General features: G+C 36.8%; 1 protein-coding gene across 5 annotated transcripts in view; it reads right to left on the reverse strand.

Moving 5' to 3' along the window:
- Window positions 1–615: 615 nt before the first annotated feature.
- Window positions 616–16,644, reverse strand: part of RASA2 (RAS p21 protein activator 2) — a 123,465-nt gene continuing 107,436 nt past the window's right edge. For all 5 annotated transcript variants that reach the window (XM_049629754.1, XM_049629753.1, XM_049629756.1 and 2 more), the window contains 5 exons: window positions 8,860–8,942; window positions 7,411–7,619; window positions 6,611–6,714; window positions 6,069–6,258; window positions 616–3,728 (listed from right to left, as the gene is read on the reverse strand). In XM_049629754.1, coding sequence (XP_049485711.1) covers window positions 3,698–3,728; window positions 6,069–6,258; window positions 6,611–6,714; window positions 7,411–7,619; window positions 8,860–8,942 — 617 coding nt within the window. In that variant the 3' untranslated portion in view covers window positions 616–3,697. The remainder of the gene's footprint in view (window positions 3,729–6,068; window positions 6,259–6,610; window positions 6,715–7,410; window positions 7,620–8,859; window positions 8,943–16,644) is intronic.

Here is a 16,644-nt window from a genome sequence, read left to right on the forward strand (position 1 = left end):
AAAGCTCTGATGCCAACTTTTTTGAGAAAAGTAGAACACAGGATACTTTAAAAAGTCTAGGGGCACCTGAGTGGCTCAGTCGGTTAAGTGTCCAACTTTGGCTCAGGTCATGATCTCACAGCCCAGGAGTTTGAGCCCCAGGCTCAGAGCCTGGAGCCTCTTTTGGATTCCGTGTCTCCCTCTCTCTGCCCCTCCCCGACTCGTGCTGTCTTTTCCTCAGAAATAAACATTAAAAAAAAAAATTTTTTTTTTCCAAGTCTAACATAGGCTGAAAAAGTCAGCTGTAAACAACTTACCTAGACAGGAGGGGAATACATTCCTGTATACCAGACGTGCCTGGCTATCGGGAATGAAGGAATCCTGCATGGTGCCTCCACTCTGTAGGTCCTCAAAACAAGTCTGTTGAATGAATAAGCAAATTAAGGACCATAGTGCATCAAAAATCAGCCTAGTTAAGTGCAAGAAAAGAATCTGAGCTCTTTCCAGATTGCTTTATTCTTTTTTGTTCCTGAGGAGTTCTCAAATTTGCTATTCCCTTACTAACAGGTAAGGTATAATAATTTTAAACAAGCAGAATTCTGAAACCAGTAAGAAAGTGAGGTCTCACAAAGAATAGACAGGCTTCTTGTAATTTATTTGAGTTATTTCCAAGCGACAGTTACAAAAGTTTTTAATTTTTATTAATACTCTTGATAAGAAAATAAAATTTAAATAAAAATACATTCTCAACAATACAACATGGTTACACAAATTCACTACATTAAGTTTTGATAACTTATATTTTCAAACTGGACACTGTAAAAACCAATATTTACTAGCAACATATTAATTTCCAAGTTAATAAAAATGGAAGCCAATAATATCAGTCATGACAGGTAATTTAACTCTAGAATGAGTCCTGTATTTTTCACATACTGTAAGGACACCTAAAAGGCTTTGTAGCATTGTCATTACAGGATGTACCGTTAGAACAAATTAAAGGTGCTTTTACTAAAAAAAAAAAAAAAAAAAAGCAAAAAGAAAGAAAAAGAAAAAAGTCTGTTCTCTAAAACCTGGCACTAATGAGTCTGTGAATGAAATCAGGCTTCAGAAACAAATAAAAGCCACATCATTCATCACTTTTCTTTTATGATAAGGGAAAACCTAGTTTTGACACTTAGCCATTACCCGTGATATTAAAACATACTTCTTTGGCAAATAAAATCATTCAACTTGATAAATTTATATTCCTGGGAGTAAAAAACTTTGCTACTGCCATCATCTTACTAAATGACTATTAAAAAACCAAACTAAAAAAAAAACCAGAACAAACAATAACAACAGATCGCCAAAATCGCAACTGATGAAAATGGCTAAACTAAGAACCAGAACTGGCATTTATGGCAAGCGTTTTTCCAAATCATCCTTTTCTGTCCTTCTAGGCGTTTTCAGGTTTTTAGGGTGAAGTGAGCTGCCATGTAGTTTTCAAGTGTGGAAAAGGCAGAGAAAGCACATCACATAGCAGAAACCAAAGTACTCCTAAGTAACAACAGAGGGATGAGGCCCTTGGAAGCAAGTACCTAGGTTATCCTAAGATCCTACTGACATGGTCTTTTATTTCAGAAGACTTTTAAAGAAAATAATTTAATTTCACATTACTTCTTTTTAGGCTGTGCCAAACCGGTTAATTCCAGTTAAACAGGGTGTTTAAAAGTGTCCTGTGAAAAAAATAACTATATGTCTGAGCTCTTCCCTTCAAATTCAGAGTCATGTATTCACACACAGCCTTGGTCCCTTTGATAATGCCATAATCTTTAAAAACCACCATAATAGGGGATTTGATATCAGAAATATTAAAAAAATATTTCTTTTGCCTTGAAGAACTAGCAGAGGGCTAAAACAGCCACTGAAGAGTAACACGTGGTAATTGGCAATGCTCACATGTCCTTTTCAGGTAGACATCTCAGAGACTCTTAAAAGGACATTTCAATCTGAATGAAATTCAACAATGAGAAATTTATTAAATGGTTAAATTCTTTCACATTGATAAATCAGTGTAATTTATGGAATATACAAGCTCATAAAATTTGAAGGAACCTTTCAAATTTGTCTTTAAAATGGGCCAGGAATAAACCTACCATAATGGAGACTAGGACTGATTCTTAAATAAAACCAAATGATTTTAACAAGTCATTTAGAGAAATACATTGGTCAGTTACAATCATTTATGGAACGACTTTGATTGTGTGCCAATGGTCTTTAAAAAAATTCCCTAGTAATAATATAATTTAAAAACAACTACTCACCAATAACATAACTGGCAAAGTATATCCTGAAGTTTAGCTTATGCTCAGGAAAACAAAAAAAGCACTACTAGCTAGACTTACATTGATAAGTCACAGTTTTAAACAGAAATATGTAAATACTCCAAGGTTCAAAGTACCACATTTAGAAAATGATTTAAATTTAAAAAGACAGAATAAGAGTACCATGGTTTTTAATACTGATGAAGCAATGTGTATCCCTCTTAACTTCAAGGAAGCAACTTGCTTCAAATGCTTATATACAATTATGGTTTTTAGGATAAAGTAAATCATTACAGAAAAACAGAATTAAAACAGTTGCTTGCCCACACTCCTTTTGGCTAGCAGGCAATAAGAAAACAGCAATGAAATATAAACATTTTCAGGAAAGCACTATTTCTAGACTTAAACACTGATCATTCAACTGATCATAAAGATTAGATACCACAGAGTATCTAAAGTATAATCTGGGGCAGCCCAGATTATTAAAGTGCGCCGAGTGACTGTTCTCGAGTTAGCTCCCAACCTCACACTAGGAGGAGGGTGTCCTGGTGGTGGCCCTTATGATAATAATGTGGAGTAACGGGTGAAGTCAAGGGATTTTCCTACCACCGTCTTTCACTGTTTCCGGTCTCTTCTTTTTCTGAAGAGACGTCCTTACAAGTCATATTAACTCGAACTCTCAAATCAAGAAAATGAGTACCTGATATTTAAAACAACAACAAAAATTTAGTGATCTCATTGTATTTCATCTGCCATCACTCATCCCAAATGTAAACAAGATGCACAAAACAGTATATGTTCTCTGATTCCTCCTGTCTGGGTTCTGTTTACATCTTTAAATAGACAAAAGGATCCACCAACCTTCAAGGATGCTCTGGCAGTTTTCTAAAGTCCCTAATGTAATCTGTAATGACTAACAGACAAAAGGAAAAATCTCTTTTTTTTTTCTTTTTTGAAGAGGGAGGGTCTAGATGAACTAAATGGAAAGCTCTGAATTGTCATGGATTGGGATTCTCTAGTAAAACACAACATTGGCAGTATAGAGCAGGCACTAATGGTAGTGAAAGTTCACAGAACATGGAGTGTTACAAGAAGAGATGGTTTCTTGCTATGGAGGAGTTCTTCTGTTACAAAGCTTCTTTAGGAAGATTCTTTCTATTAAAAACAAGTTGCAGACGCATGGCTTTTGACACATAAGATATGAAGGGAATCTTGAATTTCAAATTCTCTAGTAATGCATCAATACCAGGATTCCCAGTTACTTTCAATTATTAAATATTAAATACAATGTGAATGCAGGTGACACTGAAGCCAATGTTCATTCTTAAATACTAGGAACAAAATACATGATGAATTGAAAAACTCCAACAAAAACAGTATTTTCCAGTTCTTCTGAATCAATTGGTCACACTCTAAGATGTTTTTCCTACAATTGGATTTTCCCTAAAAAATAAAAGAAAACCATTTTTCAAAAGTCAGAAAATATAACACTTTAAAAAGTGACAAATTATCTCATAGTATCCATTAAGTATTTATAATTTTCCCCTGATAATCTCTCACGTCAAGGCTTATTTCATTAATTCAACAAGTATTTACTGATCACCTTTTAAATGTAAGGCACTATTCTAGAAGCTATGTACAGTAGTGAACAAAATAGACAAAACCCTGCTCTCACACAGCTTACTTTCTGGCATAGGGAAAGTAAAACAAACAAGGAAGATATTTAGTACAAGAGAGACTGGCATTTTTTAATAGAGAAAAATAAAGCTGGGAAAAGGTACAGTGTGTGTGTGGGAGGGGATAAGTACTATTTAAGAAGGGTGGTCAAGCATTGGCTAGGACCTCAGATGGAAATTTCCAGGGACTCCAAGAAAACTTGTTTTAGCACTGTTGGAAGAGAGCCAATTACACTAACATAGATAAGACAGGATTCAGTTAAGCATCTGACTATTGATCTTGGTTCAGGTCTCGATCTCAGGGTTGTGAGTTCAAGCCCCTCATCATTGGGGGCATGGAGCCTACTTAAAAAAACAAACAAACAAAAAAAGGATGTGGATGGTTACGATAACCTTTCTAATGTACTGAGCCTTCTATCCAGGGAGAACAAAAACATTTACACCTGTCAAACTGTTTTTATTGTTCATAAATCAAAGATATAATTAATAATCACATTATTTAAAAAAAATTATTTTGAGAAAGAATGAATGTGTGCAGGGGAGAGGCAGAGGGAGGGAGCAAAGAAGGGAGGAAGAGGGAGAGGGATAGGGAGAGAGAGGGAGAGAGGGAGAGAGGGAGAGAGAGAGGGGGAGGGGGAGGGGGAGAGGGAGAGAGAGAGAGAGCGTGCGCGAATGCAAATGAATGAATCCCAAGCAGGCCCTGCACTTTCAGCATGGAGCCCAATGCGGGCCTTGATCTCATAAACTGTGAGATTATGACCTGAGCTGAAATCATCAGATGCTTAACTGACTAAGCCAGCCAGGTGCCCCAATAATCACGTAATTTTTAAAGAATACTTCAAATGGTGGCACAAGGATTTAAAGCTCCCTCACTAATCAGCTGTATGACCCTGGGCAAAGCACTTAACTTCCCTGAGCCTCAGTGTCTCTAGCTATGAAATGGGAATATAACCATGGCTAATGCGAGGATGAGTGGGAGAGTGCACAGTGTGGCAAATACCCATTTGCTGGTCTAAGAACCATCCTCTCCTCTTCACCTCTGTGTGAACATGACTGATTCTAAGTGCTGGTACTGTGCAGACCTGTGTCCCAGGGAAAGCGGCGGGGGGTAACTTTAGATAAGGTTCTTTCTTCTTTGTGAGAAGGAAATAGGTCTTTCTGCCTCTGGATATTATATAAAAATAGTGAACTACTGCAGCTCATCTGTGACTGTAAGAGGACAAGCTTGAGGAGGACGGAAACCATCCTGCTGAGGATGGGTTGGTGGCTGGATAGCCCTTGATGACAGTGCTGAGTTGCTGAACTAACCAGCCATGGAAGTCAGGACTTTATTCGTGAGGTAGAAACATGTCCTTTTGGTTAAGCCACATCAATGGGGATTCTAAAAACAATGTAAGTGATAGGATGTAAAATATAAAACTCTGTATGCATAATATACAGCGCTCAGCGGTGGACTAAGCTTCTAATAAAATGTTAGTTGTTGCTGTTGTTATCCATGGTAATATCCACCTACATCTGAGATGAGTCCAAAGAATCAACTATAAAATACTTCTAGCATTTTCACAGCTGTTTTTTTGTTTTTTTTTTAGTACTTAGTATGTATAAGGCACTGTCAGAGATATTAAGAAAGAAGAGGAATAGTAAAAACAAAACAAAAACTACTAAGTATTCAATTTAATGGAATAATTAATTTTAACATTAAAAGTGGTGATAAAGTACAGCACCAACATAAAGAAACAATACAAACAAAACTACAAAGACAAAGATCACTGTGTGAGTGGACAGGGGAACAACACACAAGAGAAAGGTTCTGAGCTGGGTCCTGAAAGATGAAGGTAGGCGGGAGGCCTGCATGTCAGTTGTACATACCTAGTAGTAGTTGGAATCTCAGACAATATTTATTTATTTTTTTAATATGAAATTTATTGTCAAATTGGTTTCCCTACAACACCCAGTGCTCATCCCAACAGGCGCCCTCCTCAGCGCCCATCCCCACTTTCCCCTCTGCCCCACCCCCATCAACCCTCAGTTTAGTCTCAGTTTTTAAGAGTCTCTTACGGTCAAACAATGTTTAAAAATGTGTTTAGAGTATCTTAAAAATACTTACTTGCTCCCATATTTTGCACTAGTTGATCTTTTCTTCCTATACTTTTCATGAGGTTCATCTAGCTTCTCTATGATGCTTTTTATTTGCTGAATTGTCTTAAAGGTTGTTACAGAATCCTCAATTACAAAGTTAGAATAATCATCAGGCTCTTTCTGTGGTCCTTGATAGACTGCTATAGTTCCACAAGCCTCTACAAGGAGCAGTAAAATCTCTGATCAGAAAACTAAATTCCACAAATGTAATTTTTAGAATACATAAGAACTTTTCAAGTTTTTCAAGCTGGGAAGATTTCCCACTGGAAATGCACAGACAACCCAGATACTTTCATCTTATTAATTACAAACAACACATATATGCAAAAACAGTACTTTCATGAGTATCTATGAAAAACGCCCACTTGAGAGTTTATCAATGTTCATATAAGTAATATTTTGGTAAAGCTAGGGGTATTTTCAATGTTAAGACAATGCCAAAGCAATTATATCAGTAACTGGTAATGAAGGATCATGGGTTATATAAAAATATTTTAATTGTAAATTTACCTTCCATTTTCTGCAGCTTAAGTAAACTGAGGGTAAAAAGGGAATAAATTCTTTCTGTTTCTCTGTCTTCATCAATATCTATTTGGATGTCTGCAGGGACACCTCTATGGTAAAAAATGAAATTAAAAACATTGAAAAATTTCACTTTGTTAACATGCTGAAAACTTTTGGTGGCTTGAGACTAGAAAACAGAACCACAGAACTTCGCAGAAGGAACCTCAGCAATCTAGTCTCATCTGATAATCTAATAAAATGGGGCCATGAGAGCTTTGGTCATTATGCAACTCTAATCCAAATCCAATCTAAAGAGAAATCATTTTCATAACACCTATGCTTCATCACGAAAGCAATATATTACTTAAGTCGACACAGCTACCTACGATGGCTATTCCATGCAATCAGAAAGAGAATGCTAAGTCCTTCCTTGCTCAGGCTTGTGTATCTATTTTAAAATTGCCCATCCTGACCCCAATTTTTTGACCTGTGCCAAACACTGGAGAAAATTTTCACCACCCCAAGAAGTGTATCCATGAGCACTCCCCAAATCTCCCTCCTTCTAGCCTGTCACAACCACTAAATTATTTTCTGTGTCTATAAATTTACCTACTCTGGATACATTATACAAATGCCATCATATAGTATGTGGCCTCTGTGTCTGGCTTCTTTCACTTAGCATGTTTTCAAGGTCCATCCATGTTGCAGCATGTATCAGTACTTCCTTCTACTTTATGGCAGAATTTTTCTTTCTGTCCATATACCACACTTGAAACATTGCTTTTTTTAATGAGAAAGAAACTTACGCAGTACATGGCTTGCAGCCCAGAGCGTTTTCACTGGTCTCCAGACAGCAGAGCCAGTTTCCATTGAGATACGCAGAGGGATGATAAAAACTGAGCCTGTTCTGATTGCATCGGCTGACCCTGCAGAGTACGTCTATCCATTCATTAGCTTCTACACAATTATTTGCCTGGACATAGAGCGGTTTCTCCATATGTATTACTTGGAACATCTTCATAAGCAATTAAGATAAAAAGTTAGTAACAGAGTCTAAAAACCAACACAGTACAAACAGAAAAAGTTATGTAAAAGAAATATAGTTTGCTTGGCTAGATAACTGCTATTCAGGTAGCTTACGAATTGTTATTTTCTTTTTTTTATTTATAATTTTTTTTAACATTCATTTATTTTTGAGAGAGTGTGAGCAGGGGAGGGGCAGAGAGAGACAGAGAGAGAGAGAGAGACAGAGAGACAGAGAGAGAAAGAGAGAGAGACAGACAGACACAGAATCTGAAGTAGGCTCTAGGCTCTGAGCTCTCAGCATAGAGCCCAATGAGGGGCTCGAACTCACGAGCCACGAGATCATGACCTGAGCAGAAGGCAGACACTTAACTGACTGAGCCACCCAGACACCCCATGAATGGTTACTTTTCAAGTAAGTGAGTTCCAAGGACAATCTGAGTCACGTGGTACTAAGTAGTACCACAGAATATAATTTTTAGAAGCCACACATGTCCAAAGAATGGACTCTATCATATAAACACTAATAAAGGGAGGGAAATGCAGATGGAGGAAAAAGTATGACTAAGGACAAAGCAGTGGGGAAATACAGAGAAACAGGAAATCATCCTGACTGGTTTGAGTACACAGTATATCCTGAGTGGTCGCAGGAGATAAGATTGCACAGATTGGTTGGGACTATATTATTAAAGACTTGAATGTCAAAAAAAAAAAAAAAAAAAGACTTGAATGTCAAGTTGAGAGGTCAGATTAGGCACGTACTGAGAAAGTACCTTTAATAGGCTAGACAGACTATATAAGGCATCAACAATAATGGACAATTTATTTATTTAAAAATATTTTTTATTTGGGGCGCCTGGGTGGCTCAGTCGGTTGTGTCCAACTCTTGATTTTGGCTTAGGTAGTGATCTCAGAGTTCGTGAGTTTGAGCCCTGCATCAGGCTCTGCACTTTCAGTGCAGAGTCTGCTTGGGATCCTCTCTCTTCCTCTCTTTTGGCCCCTCACTCGCTTGTACTCTCTCTAAAAGATAAACCTTAAAAAATGTTTTTTATTTGAATACAATGGACACATGATGTTCCATTAGTTTCAGGAGCAATAATGGACAATTTTAAGGCACAGTTCTAGCCAGCAATTATAAAATACTAATGATTAATGGCAAATATAAAAACAATCTCTTAAAAATTTTCAACCAATACATTTAAAACTTTAAAAATAATATTTATGTAACTTACATTTTTCTTGTTGAAAGAGCTCTCTTCCAGTTTTTCTACAGCAAGAATGTTTTTCACTGGAATTGTATAAATTGCATCTTTGCCTAAATTATTAATAAAAGTAGAACAAGATTAAAATAATTTCCATCAGAATTATGTGAGAGGTTAAATCTGTGAAGTTTAAACTCATCTCGTCATAGCAGGAATATAATCTGAAGATTTCTGAATGATACACATTTAAGTATTCTTTGTTTTATGGAACAGATGAATTTTGCTTGTTTTCTATAAAGTGACTTCCTCTTTACTTTTTTCAATATAAAGTTTAAAAAATTTTTACGGAAAAATGTGGGAAGAAATTTGATCTCAATGTAGAAAATTGAAATGTTACTATCTTTTGAAACAATTATATGGGGGCTGAAAAAATATTATACTTAGCAGTAGAGGCCTGCTCAAAACTTGCCCAGACATGGAATTTTCTTTCAGGGAGTTCTCACATAAGGAGTGACTCAGACTGTTCCTAAGTAGATTTTTCTGTTTTAATAGTGTAATATTTAAGGGGTTGACCCTGAAAACTATGATTGAAATTGAAAAATTGTTCATTACTATCATATACTGGCTGGTCAGATGACTAGAACTACCAAATTTACTCTAAGAGATATAGGGAACAAGAGTAAAGTTTTTATTTGGAAGAGTGAATCCTTCACTTAAGAATTTGGAAATCTGAGTTTGCTAAAGGAGCTCCATTATAACATATCATGATGATATGATGTATTTCGATTTATAATTTACCAGAATAGACAGTATCTCATATATTTATAGAAACTATAAGCAAATATAGTTATGACTTTTCCTGGCCATTCTGTAATGTTGGTCTTAGTAAAATCAAAGCTTTGCTTTTATTCTCACAGAGTTTAATGACATATGTATTTAAGTGCTGGAGGTTAAGACCTTTACACTTTGTACTGGTCCATGGATTAATGTACAGCTTTCTAATCAAAGACAGTTATTTGGTTAATAAAGGTTAACCTAAAATATTTGCAGAGAGGTTAACCTAAAATATTTGTTAAGCCTGGTTGCTGGTGTAAAATCTAAAATTTGTGTAATTCAAGCAGATGTGATGTAACATTTTTTTAAAAAGATAAAGTTACTTAATTCAACTATCATACATTTAATGCCTACTATATACCAGACACTGTTCTAACCACTTTGGATACAGTAGTAAACAGAATATCTAAGACCCCTAATGAAGTTTGCGCTTAGGTCTAGAAAGACTGGTAAAAGACAAATATTAGGTCGAGATAAATGTTACAATGAAAATAACCTGAGGTGATATACTAGAAAGCAATTGGGAAGTGACTTAATTAAATTGGGTAGTTAAGGAAAACTTTTCTCAGAAAACATTTAAATTCAACAAATACAAATCATAAGTGCAAGAGAAAAATAAGAAAAGACTATCAGCAGTTTCCTGGAAGCAGACAAGATCAAATTTATGGCAGCGGGGGGGAGGGAGTGGGAGGGAAGAGTAAACTGAAGGAAGCCACAGCCGGAACCAGATGAAGGAAAAGACATCTGCAAAAGTAGTAGTTAGAAGAGAGCTTCAAGCCAGAGTCAAGGGACACAGACAGCTGGGGACTGGAGACACAAGGATGGACACACACACACACACACACACACACTCAGACATACATGGAGATGATTAATAGGTAAGCTGCATCTGGGAGAGCTCCCCCTCCCTCAGACTGTACTAAGCAGCAGTCAACAGGGGTGCATGTTCCAGGCTCTAGCAGTAATGATGCCTACTGGGGCTGTAACCACAGTACTATGTCACAGGTAGTCGCTGACCCTCAGAGGGAAGGAGAGCATCCACACCAGAAGACAAGCACCAGCAGCCTTGCCCCTTGGCAGCTTGTCCTGTACTTCCCTCACAATCATTGGCAGGAGGCTACTGAACACTCAAGCAGGTGAACAGACTGTAAAAACATAAAGATGAGCAAATCACCACAAAGATCACCAAACAATGAGGAAAATCAGCACCCTGAAGGAGACACACAGACGCAACAAAGAGGATAACATTTAAGGAAATGAAGGGTATAATAAATTTCCTTTGGGTACTGATCTACATGGAGTAGCACCATAGAAATTCCAGATAATTTTATATTTTTGCAGGAAGTTTCTATCTTTATTTTATACATAAAGCATTCACACACCCTGGAATTAATTGCTGGATTTGTTCACTTCTGGGCAAACTATAACAGCATTTGTAGAGAAAACACATTGCTCCCAGGCACACATACTATCATGATGTCGTTAGAGTTAACTTCATAGTTAGCAATATTAACTGAAATGAATTGCAAGTTGAATTAGTAAAAGAGGAGATTTCACTGAGGGCTCTCCAAAAATACAGTACAAAAGAACAAAGGCACAAAAAATTAAAAGAAGAGCCATGATGGACAGATTTAGAAGTTTCAATACCTGATAAGAATTCCAGAAGCAGAACGGAAAGAGTGTTCCGGAGAAAATTACCAATGGAAATGTCCCAGAGATAAAAATAGCAATCTTCAGATTGAAAGGACCCAAGTGCTGAGCAGGATGGAAAGAAAAAGACCATTACCTCATACTAGGGAGTCAAATATTAGAACTTGAAGACTAAAGGAAGTCCTAAAAGTTTCTAGGGAGAAGAATCAAGACAGAATCAGATTGATATCAAAATTCTCACCAGCAAAAATGTAAACTAGGAAACCATTAAGTAGTATCTTCCAAGTTCTGAGGGAAAATTTTAAATCCAGTCTCACTATCATTGAAGAGTAAGGGTAAAATACATGGTTTTTTAATATGCAAAGACCCAGAACAATTATCAGCCATAAGCCTATTGAAATAATTCTTTGAGGAAGCACTCCTGCAAAATAAAAAATAAATGCAGGAAAAGGCAAATATGTTATGCAAGAAATATTGCTGGGTAAAGAAATCAGCAAAACTGTTAAGCATGGATAGAAAATCATTAAAATGTAACATATAAAGTTAAAAGAAAAATGAGAACCTAGTATTACATTTTGGATGACTTCATTAGGGAGTCATTAGCTTTCCCATTAGTTTGGGAAAATAATGAATTGAAAGCATCCTACGGTTCTTTTCCTGAGTGGGGACTTTGATTAACTGTAGACATTAAGATAAACATGGAAGTTTAAATTTGTCTGTTAACAACTGCAGAGTTGAAATATGATGCCCAAATTCTCTCATGAGACAGAGTGTACGAGCACGCAATCAAGAACGTGCATGGGACTGATTATTACAATAAAAAGGCAGGAAAAGGAAAATAAACCCAATAAACAGAAAAGCCTAGTAAACAGAAAGCACAAAACAAAGCAGTAATCATAATAATCGTAATAAATGTTAGTGCATTAAGTTTCCCTATTAGATGAATGAAACCCGGTTTCAGTTAAAATCTCCATTATTTCTACCAAAAAGAGTTACCATATGACTCATCAATTCCATCTCTAGGTATACACACACCCAAGAGAATAAAAAACATATGTCCATACAAATGTTCACAGCAGAATTGCTCATAATAGTAAAAAATTGGGAACAATCTAAATGTCCAACTTATTAATGGATAAACAAGATTTGGCTTATATCCATACAATGGATTTAGTCATAAAAGGAATAAAGCACTGACTCAGCCTAGATCATTGATGAGCTTAGAAAACATTATGCTAAGTGAAAAAAGTCAGTCACAAAAGGTTATATATTTTATGAGTCCATTTATATGAAATCCCCAGCACAGGCAAATCCATAGACACAGAAAGTAAACAGATAGTTGTTAGGAGCTGGGAGAAGGGAGGAATGATGAGTGACTTCTAATGGGCATAGAGTTTCCTTCTGGGGTGATGAAAATGCCCCAGAATTAGTGATCTTACAACTTTGTGAATATGACAAAAAAAAGCTTGCTGAGATTTGGAGTAGCACTGTGTTAAAATCAAGATGAATTGGAGAGGTAAATTTGAGAAGTGACTTCTTAAAAAATACTGAATCTTCCAGTTCACAAACATGATGTAGGTCTCCTTTATGTCTTCTTTATTTTATCTCAGTAATGTTCTGTTGTTTTCAGTGCATAGGTCTTGTACTTCTTAGGTTAAATTTATTGCTAAATAGTTTTTTTGGGGGGGGGGGAGGAGGGGAGCTGCTACTGTAAATGGTATTTTTTTATTAAAAAAAATTTTTTTAAGTTTTATTCATTTTGAGAGAGGCAGAGAGAGCAAGCGAGGGAAGTGCAGAGAAAGAAGGAGAGAGAATTCTAAGCAGGTTCCATGATGTTAGCACACAACCTGATGTAGGGCTCGAATTCATGACCTGAGCCAAAACCAAGAGTCCAACGCTTAACCAATTGAGCCACCCAGACGCCCCTGTAAATGGTATTTTAAAGATTTCATTTTCTAGCAGTTTCCTTCTGGTTTATAGAAATACAATTGGTTTATATATATGAATCTTGTATCTCAAGGCCTCCACTTATTGGTTCAAGTATTTGTTTTGAAGATTCCTTAGGATATCCTATGTATGCCTTTTATTTTAATGTTTATTTCTTTTTTGAGAGACAGAGACAGAGAGACAGAGTGCGAGCGGAGGGGGAAGAGAGAGAGGGAGACACAGAATCGGAATTAGGTTCCAGGCTCTGAGCTGTCAGCACAAAGTCTGACATGGGGCTCGAACCCACAAACCAAACTGTGAGATCATGACCTGAGCCAAAGTTGGATGCTTAACCGACTGAAACACCCACCCACCCCATTTTCTCCTTTAAAAAATTTTTTAAAACATTTTTGAGAGAGAGAGAGAGAGAGCGAGAGCACGCAAGCATGAGCACACCAGTGGGGGAGAGGCAGAGAGAGGGAGACAGAATCCGAAGCATGCTCTACATTGTCAGCCTGACATGGGTCTCAAACTCATTAACTGTGAGATCATGACCTGAGCCAAAATCAAGAGCTGGACATTTAACTGAGTGAGCCACTCAGGTGCCCCTGCCTTCTTTCCCTTCCTTTTTTTTTGGCCTTACTACATTACAATCTCATTGTGTTGTACAATCTTATTACAGCACAATGTTGAATAGAATTGAGAAAAGTAGATAATCTTTGCTCCTGATATTGAATATGATGTTACATTTATTGTAATTATTGATAAGGCTGTGTTTAAGCTATCATTTTGCTATTTTTTGTTTCATTTTGTTTTCTATCTACTCCATCTGATTTTTGCTCCATTGTTCTTCCTCTCCTGCCATATTTGCTTATTTACTTTTTGGGTAAGGGAGAAGGGGTGGGCTATACTTTTTTTAAAAAAGGTTTTTGTTCTAGAGATAATATACAGCCTTAATTCATTACAGTCTACTTAAAACTATGTTGTCATTTCACATAAAATACAAAATCCTTGCAATAATTTAGTCTATCCCTTTCCTTTCTGCTACTCCTGTCCTATATCAAGATTTGTTATAAACTGAGTAATTCAGTGTTATAAATTTTGCATTAAACAATTGCTTTTTATTTATTTATTTTGAGAGAGAGCATGAGTGGGTGGGGAAAGGGGCAGAGAAAAAGGGGAGAGAGCATCCCAAACAGGCTCCATGGGGCTTGATCTCATGAACCACGAGATCATGATCTGAGCCGAAATTAAGAGTCAGACACGTAACTGACTGAGCCACCTAGGTGTCCATAAACAGTTGTTTTTTAAAGAAATTGAGAAAAGAGAAAAGACATTCTTACATTTACCTACATATTTACCATTTCCAGTGCTCTTCATTCCTTCTTGCACATCTAAGTTTCTATGCGGTGTTATTTCGCTTCAGCCTGAAAATTTTCCTTTAGCATTCCTACAATACAAACCTGTTTGCAATGGAGTCTCCTGGCTTTCATCTACCCTAAAGGATATTTTCATTTTTAAAGGAAATTTTCGGGGCACCTGAGTGGCTCAGTTGGTTAAGCGTCCGACTTCAGCTCAGGTCATGATCTCATGGTTTGAGTATGAGCCCCACATTGGGCTGCCTGCTGTCAGCAGAGAGCCTGTTTTGGAGTCTCTGTCCCCACTTCTCTCTGCCCCTCCCCTGCTCGTGTGCACTCTCTCTCAAAAACAAATAAACATTTTAAAAAAATAAAGGAAATTTTCACTAGGATTCTAGGTTGAGAGCTTTTTTTCTCCAGCACTTTAAAGAGGTTATTATTCCATTGTCTTTTGGCTTTAGTTGCTTCTTATGAGAAGTTAGCTGTCAACTGTACTGTTGTTCTCCTGCATGCACTCTGTCTTCTGTTCTGCTTTTGAGATTTTCTATATATCTCTGGTTTAATTACTATATAGGCCTAAGTGTGATTTTCTTTATATTTATCAGGTTTGGAGTTCAGGGAGATTCTTAGATCTGTAAAATAAATTTTTTCACCAAATTCAGGAAAATTTAGGCCATTATTTCTTCAAATAATTTTTCTGCTCTACTCTTTCTCTACTCTCCTGACATTAATCATGCATTTACTAGACTGCCAAATATTATTCCAAAAGCCACTGAGGTTCTACTGTTTTTTTCACTTCCAGACTTTTTTCCCTGTGTTCCTAGATTGGATAATTTCTACTAATCTATCTTCAAGTTTCCTGAACCTTTCTTCTTCAATATTTCAGTTGAAATATTTCACTTCTAGATTTCCATCTGATTCCTTTTAAGTTTCTATTGTTTTCTTTTACTGAAATCCCTCATTTCTTTACTCTTAACTGTCTTACGTTGTCCTTGAAGTACTTACAATACCTTTAAAGTTCATGTCTGTAATTCCAACACATAAACCACATAGGGGACTTCTTAGTTTAATGTTTCTTCATTTTTTGAGAGAGACAGAGAGAGAGTGGGGGTGGGGGGGCAGGGCAGAGAGAGAGGGAGACATAGACTCTGAATCTGAAGCAGGCTCTAGGCTCGGAGCTGTCAACACAGACTGATGTGGGGCTCAAACTCACGAGGTCGTGACTGGAGCTGAAGTTGGATGCTTAACCGACTGAGCTAGCCAGGCATCCCATAGGGGTCTACTTATAATGATTCCTTTTTCTCTTAGCTATGTGTCCTATTTTACTGTTTCTTCTCAAACATGTTAATGTTTCATTGTATACTGGACATTATGAATGACACACTGTAGAGAAGGTGGATTCAGTTACCTTCCCTTGTACAGTTACATTAGTTGATTGCTCTGAGGCTTGGTTTTATATTTTATTCTGAATCTTAGGACACAGTCTTCACTGCTGAGTCACTGCCCTTTTGATATTTCAATGAAAACCTCAGTGTGTTTAAGCCCATCTAAAATCCCAAACTGTTTCTCCTGAGGAAAGAAACTGAAATCTGTTCATATTTTTAAATCTTTCCTGTTACTGCTTTTCAGTAACTTCTTTGAAGTTCCCCAATGCAGAAGCAGTTGAAGAGTCAGCCAAGGATTTCATGGGAGTTCATATACAGAGTGGAAGGCTCATCCTTTTTTTTTTTTTTTTTCTTCTCCTCAATTTCCAGCTCCTCTGGCAGTCCTGAACTGTATCTTTTGATACCTCAAGCCAACAAAACTGTGGCTTTCTGCTTGAATTTCAGCCATCTCCCATTGCACTGGCCAGGAGTGCTTTCAGAGAGAAAAGCCATATAATCATATATTCCATCATGGCTCCCAGTTTTTGAGGGTCAAATCCTTCAGAGAGTTGTTTTATATATTCTTCCAAGTTTGTATCTGTTATCTATGAAAGAATGAGTCTAAGACTGACATCATTTTATTGTGTGCTTCTTTATTGTGCTTCACAGATACTGTGTTTTTT

Source organism: Panthera uncia, chromosome C2 (assembly GCF_023721935.1).
Source record: "Panthera uncia isolate 11264 chromosome C2, Puncia_PCG_1.0, whole genome shotgun sequence".
Taxonomy (NCBI): Eukaryota; Metazoa; Chordata; class Mammalia; order Carnivora; family Felidae; genus Panthera; species Panthera uncia.